Raw genomic sequence first — 7,211 nt, forward strand, 5'->3', positions numbered from 1 at the left:
AGAGAACTACAAACCACTGCTCAATGAAATGAGAGAACACAAACAAATGGAAAAACATTCCATGCTCATGGATAGGGAGAATCAATACTGTAAAAATGGCCATACTGCCCAAAGTAATTTATAGATTCAGTGCTATTCCCATCAAGCTACCATTGACTTTCTTTGCAGAATTAGAAAAAGCGACTTTAAATTTCATATGAAACCAAAAAAGACCCCATATAGCCAAGACATTCCTAAGTAAAAAGATCAAAGCTGGAGGCATCATGCTACCTGACTTCAAACTACACAACAAGGCTACAGTAACAAAAACAGCAAGGTACTGGTACCAAAACAGACATATAGATCAATGGAACAGAACAGAGCATCAGAAATAACACCACAAATCTACAACCATGTGATCTTCGACAAATCTGACAAGAACAAGCAATGGGGAAAGGGCTCCCTATTTAATAAACAGTGTTGGGAAAACTGGCTAGCCATATACAGAAAACTGAAACTGGACGCCTTCCTTACACCTTATACAAAAATTAACTCAAGATGGATTGAAGACTTAAAGGTAAGACATAAAACCATAAAAACCCTAGAAGAAAACCTAGGCAATACCATTCAGGATATAAGCATGAGCAAACTCTTCATGACTAAAACACCAAAAGCAATTGCAACAAAAGCCAAAATTGACAAGCGGGATCTAATTAAACTAAGGAGCTTCTTCACAGCAAAAGAAACTATCGTCAGAGTGAACAGGCAACCTACAGAATGGGACCAAATTTTTGCAATCTATCCACACAACAAAGGGCCAGTATCCAGAATCTACAAGGAACTTAAAAACATTTACAAGAAAAAAACAATCCCATCAAAAAGTGAGTGAAGGATATGAACAGACACTTCTCAAAAGAAGACATTTATGTGATCCACAAACATATGAAAAAAAGCTCATCATCACTGGTCATTAGAGAAATGCAAATCATAACCACAATGAGATACCATCACATGCCAGTTAGAATGTCAATCATTAAAAAGTCAGGAAACAACAGATGCTGGAAAGGATGTGGAGAAATAGGAACGCTTTTACACTGTTGGTGGGAGGAGTATAAATTAGTTCAACCATTGTGGAAGACAGTGTGGTGATTCCTCAAGGATCTGGAACCAGAAATACCATTTGACCCAGCAATCCCATTACCGGGTATATAAGGATTATAAATCATTCTATTGTAAAGAAACATGCACACGTACGTTTACTGCAGCACTATTTACAATAGCAAAGACTTCAACCAACCCAAATGCCCATCAATAATAGACTGGATAAAGAAAATGTGGCATATATACTCCATGGAATACTATGCAGCCATAAAAAAGAATGAGTTCATGTCCTTTGCAGGGACATGGATGAAGCTGGAAGCCATCACTCTTAGCAAACTAACACAGGAACAGAAAACCAAACACTGCATGCTCTCACTCATAAGTGGGAGTTGAACAATGAGTACACATGGACACAGGGAGGGGAACATCACACACTGGGGCCTGTCGGTGGGTGAGGGGCAAGGGGAGCGAGAGCATTAGGACAAATACCTAATGTAGATGACGAGTTGATGGGTGCAGCAAACCACCATGGCACATGTATACCTATGTAACAAACCTGCACCTTCTGCACATGTATCTCAGAACTTAAAGTATTATAATAAAAATAAAAGATAAGTTTTCCAATTAAAAAAAGAAAAAAAACTCTTTAGAAGTCAAGATTTTGTTTTCACAAAGGGGGATCCATTTCCTGCCCATCACTCAGGATCATTCTGATCAAGGCCCCTCATTCATCAGGCACCAAATCACAGGCAAGAAATGGGTCTACTCTAGGTCCCTGCTGAAAAGAAAGCCTCCAAGAAAGAGGGAGAAAAAGCCCTTGAAGCTGCCCCTACTTGCTAGGGACGGCCAGTGAGCTGGATGAAACAGCTGCAGTGCTTGGATATCTAAAGATTGATTTTATTTATTTCCACTGAGCCACTGAGGTTTTTCAGGTTCAGAGTAAATCCAAAGCCCATTAACTCCAAAGCGATTTTTCAAGGAAAACACAAAAATGAATAATCGCTTGCTGATAATTCCTTTAAATTCCCGCCAGAGTTATGAAATTATTCTTACTACAGAAACAATCATTAAACCACGTCAGACAAACACCTCTGAGGTCAAGAATATTCCAAATTTATTCTGCCGATAATTTTTTAAAACCTCATAATCTGCCACATGTGCAACTCAGGCATTCTTGGAAACCATCCCTGGGGTAGCATATCTTTACTTGGAAGCAGCGGGAAAACTTGGAAGAATATTTGCAGAAATATCCAGACTCTGAGGTCTTTCCAGCATTCCCAATCTGCCTTTCTTTTTTTTTTTGAGACAGAGTCTCACTCTATTGCCCAGGTTGGAGAGCAGTGGCATGATCTCTGCCCACTGCAACCTTCATCTCCTGTGTTCAAGCAATTCTCATGCCTCAGCTTCCTGAGTAGCTGAGACTACAAGCACCTTCCACCATGCTTGGCTAATTTTTTGTATTTTTAGTAGAGACAGGTTTTCACCATGTTAGCCAGGCTGGTCTTGAACTCCTGACCTCAAGTGATCTGCCTGCCTCAGTCTCCCAAAGTGCTGGGATTACAAGTGTGAGCCACTGTACCCGGCCCTATTTCCTAATAATAAAAAACAGTAACTTCTACTCACTGAGTACCTACAGTGATCTAATCATTCTTCTAAGCAGTTTAGATACATGAACTCATTTAATTCACATTACAATTCCCTAAAGTACACATGATTAGTATCCTGCTCTTACCCCAGCAGAGAGTGGTTAAGTAAGTTGTCCATGGTATCACAGCTAGTCAGTCACAGAGCCATCATCCAAACGCAGACATCCTGAATTCAGATTCTACATTAGACTAACCCACCTGGAATACAGCAGGAAAGAACAGGGAAGACTCCACATTTTTGGCCTCTATTTGGTAACTATAGTTAACTTTTTAGGTAATTATAGACCAATTATCCTAGATGGGCACTTAGAGACTTTGCAGGACAGCAAGAGCCCTCTCTAATCCTGTGCCCATGACAGACATCACCAGTCAACCACAACACAGTATTTAACTAACGCAAGTCAACTCCTCAGAATCTTTAACATTCTTGTTTGTGCTACTGTACCAATCAATCAATTTGATATGAGAGTGTGCAGGAAAAAACAGGAAACAGGTTTGCAGTACCTCCACACCAGTATTCAATGCTGTAATCCGCTGCAGTGACTCCATTAAAGACTTTGCCTCCTTTATACCCTCTCCAACTAGGGTGCCTAGTGTTATGAACAAAGGGATATGTATGGGTTCTTGTGTCCCCTCTCTCTTTGACATTTTTAGCCACCAGATACCTTGTCTGCATTGTGTGCCCAGAGAGCAAGGGGGGAAACTAGATGATTGATTTTCCAAATGTGTTCCCTAAATGTGTTTCCTGGGGAATAAGGGCACGGGAGGCTGCCTATTCTATTTCAAACAAATCCCCTTCACCACAGTGTATTTGATGAGTTGGGGTTTGTTTTAATTCCATTTGGAAAAGGGCTTTAGCAGCTAAGCAAATGGTTTAAAAGTGACTCAGAAGTCAAGATTAATAGAAACTATCCAGTTCTGATGTCCTATCATGCTAAAATTGCAGGGCACTAAGATTCTGTGATCATTACCTTGAAACACAGCGGCAAAGCTGTGGTGTGTTGTCCTTCCTGGTTCAGAGATGCAACTATGTGCAGGGCTGCTGAGCTCTCTCTGCATCTGGGTGGGAGCCTAATGGAAGTTTCGGGGCTCCTTCCTGGTCTCCAAAATCCTCAAGACCACCATGTGAACACAGGAATCAAGGAAGGTTCTTAGATCAACTCATCCCCCAGGCCCTTGGTTTCCTTGCTCCTTCCCCCACTACAGGTGTTTCATTTCAACTCATCCCCCAGGCCCTTGGTTTTCTTCTACAGGTGTTTCATTTCAACTCATCCCCCAGGCCCTTGGTTTTCTTGCTCCCTTCCCCCGCTACAGGTGTTTCATTTCAACTCATCCCCCAGGCCCTTGGTTTTCTTGCTCCCTTCCCCCGCTACAGATGTTTAACTTCACTTCATAATCACATATTCCCCTCCTTTCCCATGGCAAGATTCAGATGGATTAAAAAGTGTACCAAGTCCCTCCCACTAGCTTGCCTCTCTTCTGTTCTGCTTGACTTCCTAGGATCTGGAATTTCGTCAGCAATTCAGGAATCCCTTCATCATGACTCCGCACAGGCAAAGGCTTCCCTGGAAGCTCCCACACTGTCTGCTCCCTATAAAAGGCAGGCACATGGGCCAGAGGAGCAGAGAGGCTGAGACCAACCCAGAAACCACCACCTCTCATGCCAAAGCTCACATCTTCGGCCTCCAACATGAAGGTCTCCGCAACACTTCTGTGGCTGCTGCTCATAGCAGCTGCCTTCAGCCCCCAGGGGCTCGCTGGGCCAGGTAAGCCCCCCAACTCCTTACAGGAAAGGTAACCACCTCCAGAGCTACTAGGTCAGCAAGAATCTTTAGAGACTCACTGCAAATTCTCCATTTGAAAAATAGGGAAACAGATTTTGTGCGTGGACAAGAAATGCCTCAATCTCACATCCAGTCACTGGAAGAGCCAGAACTAGAAGCCCAGGCTTCCGAGTCTTCTCCCCACATTCAAGAGGGATGCTGGGTGCATCCATATCCAGCTATCCTTACAGTGTTTGGGAATGGGGAATGGCTCTTTCTTACTGTGGGCATGGTGGGCATTTTTGGCATTGGGGAGAAGGAAAATCTGTTGATTAGAAGCTCTGTATGTTAATTCGACTCCAGGACAGCTTTCAGAGACAGTGGCTAAGAGAAGAACGAGGTCCCAGGGGGATCTCTTGAGGTGACTTATTTTGACACTGTTTGGGAAAGTCATCTAGGAGATTTGTTCCATAACTCATTTTCCCATACTCTGGTGACAAATTTACTGAGTGCATTGGTCCCACTGAGCCAGTGCATGGCATGGTAACAAACAGTTCTAAATTATCAATGACTTAAGAGAATTAACTAAGTTTAAAAAAGTTACTTTCTCACTTGTACTAAATATCTATAATGTATGGGCTCCAGCTTCTTCATTTTATACTCAGGATTCTAGACTGATGGAGAAGTTGCCCATGAGGGGGAACATTGATGGATACTGTGATAAACAAAAAGAAAGCTCTCAGAAGTCTTGCATAGGCAATGCACTGTGGCTCAAAAACAACACCCATCACTTTGTCTCCTCCTTCATTGATCAAAACTAACTAATGCCTCCAACCAAACAAAAGTGTTCAAGAAATGCAAGTCTACCTTGTGTCTCAAAACAGAGGATGGAGAATATTTGGTGAAAATTACCATGACCATCACATGGCCACGTAGGTCTTTATAATGACAGAGCTAGCATTTGCCACATTGACCAAGCTTTTTCCATACCCTCAACAGTAATGATGAGTCCTCAATGCACAGGGGAGGATGCTGAAGACGCAGGACAGCATCCTCCAGACACATAAGACTTCAGAGCAGAGGGATTCTCCCTCCGTCTCTCGCAATTCCTTGCTTTCTCCTAACTTCCTTTACAAAGTCATGCTTGGAAATGTCTATGTATCATCATGTGGCTCATTTTTTTTTCTCTGTTCATTTTTTTTCCCCCAAAATTCAGCTTCTGTCACAACCACTTGCTGCTTTAGCCTGGCCAATAGGAAGATACCCCTTCAGCGACTGGAGAGCTACAGGAGAATCACCAGTGGCAAATGTCCCCAGAAAGCTGTGATGTAAGTAAATAAAGCTCACCCTCCCCTAGACAAAAAATTAATGTCTAGGGCACAGAGTAAAGAACTGTGTCACAGTTGCTGGGAGTCATAGACTCTGATAGTTTGACCTCTATGGTCCAATTAATTAATTTTCACAAGTGAATGTTCACTCCCGGCTCGCTGCCTGGGAGCCTGCTGTAGTCATATCAATTTCTTCAAGTCAAGAGCAAAGATGGTTTTATTGGGCCTTCAAGAGCAGCAACTAACTCAGGAGTCTCATCCTTCCTCCTCTCCATGGCAACCCTTTGTCCAGTGGCAGATGGTCTTTAAATATTTACAGTCAAATGGGCAGAATTGTCAAAAACAATCCTTCCAATTTCATCCTCTATCTCCCACAGCTTCAAGACCAAACTGGCCAAGGATATCTGTGCCAACCCCAAGAAGAAGTGGGTGCAGGATTCCATGAAGTATCTGGACCAAAAATCTCCAACTCCAAAGCCATAAATAATCACCATTTTTGAAACCAAACCAGAGCCTGAGTGTTGCCTAATTTGTTTTCCCTTCTTACAATGCATTCTGAGGTAACCCCATTATCAGTCCAAAGGGAATGGGTTTTATTTAATATATATATATATATATATATATATATATATTTTAAAACTATTGCATTTAATTTATTGAGGCTTTAAAACTTATCCTCCATGTATATCAGTTATTTTTAAACTGTAAAGCTTTGTGCAGATTCTTTACCCCCTGGGAGCCCAAATTCGATCCCCGTCACGTGTGGGCAATGCTCCCCCTCTCCTCTCTTCCTCCCTAGAATCTTGTAAAAGTCCTGGCAAAGATGATCAGTATAAAAATGTCATTGTTCTTGTGAACCCAAAGTGTGACTCATTAAATGGAAGTAAATGTTGTTTTAGGAATACATAAAGTATGTGCATATTTTATTATAGTCACTAGTTGTAATTTTTTTGTGGGAAATCCACACTGAGCTGAGGGGGACGAAGACGGCTGTGGCCAAGAGGGGTTTGGTTATGGGGGTGGGAACTGTGTCCCTGGGAAGTGACTTTTTGGCTTAGCTGGTCTTCATTAAAATGCAGGGTGAAACTGACAAACCCATTCCAGCCCTCTATTCCCATTTTCGATAGTATTTCCCAGACACCAAACTTCAGCTAGGAAAATATCAGGAGCTTTGCCACCATTCCTTTCTTCCCCACCTCATGTTTGCCTCTCCTGGGACCTATTTTAACAGCCCCATGGTATCTCCCTCCACCCGACCCTGCTCCTCGGTCTTCCAACCCAGACTAGGCAGACATGACAGACACTGGGAAATCAGAGGAAGGCTAGGTGACCCTTGACCAGAGGTTTAGGTGCAGGTTTTACAGGTGTGGTGGAGCTTAAAGTAGGTCTTGGTG

General features: G+C 42.5%; 1 protein-coding gene across 2 annotated transcripts in view; it reads left to right on the forward strand.

Moving 5' to 3' along the window:
- The window catches only part of LOC116474482 (C-C motif chemokine 2), a 30,500-nt gene extending 23,549 nt beyond the window's left edge, over nt 1-6,951 (forward strand). The window contains exons 1-3 of one of the 2 annotated variants that reach the window (XM_032162960.2): nt 4,417-4,492; nt 5,706-5,817; nt 6,195-6,300. In XM_032162960.2, coding sequence (XP_032018851.1) covers nt 4,417-4,492; nt 5,706-5,817; nt 6,195-6,300 — 294 coding nt within the window. Of the gene's footprint in view, nt 1-4,416; nt 4,493-5,705; nt 5,818-6,194 lie in introns of those variants that run through there. The other variant, XM_032162961.2, reaches the window with a different exon arrangement.
- Nucleotides 6,952-7,211: the final 260 nt, after the last annotated feature.

Source organism: Hylobates moloch, unplaced genomic scaffold (assembly GCF_009828535.3).
Source record: "Hylobates moloch isolate HMO894 unplaced genomic scaffold, HMol_V3 SCAFFOLD_10, whole genome shotgun sequence".
Classification (NCBI taxonomy): Eukaryota; Metazoa; Chordata; class Mammalia; order Primates; family Hylobatidae; genus Hylobates; species Hylobates moloch.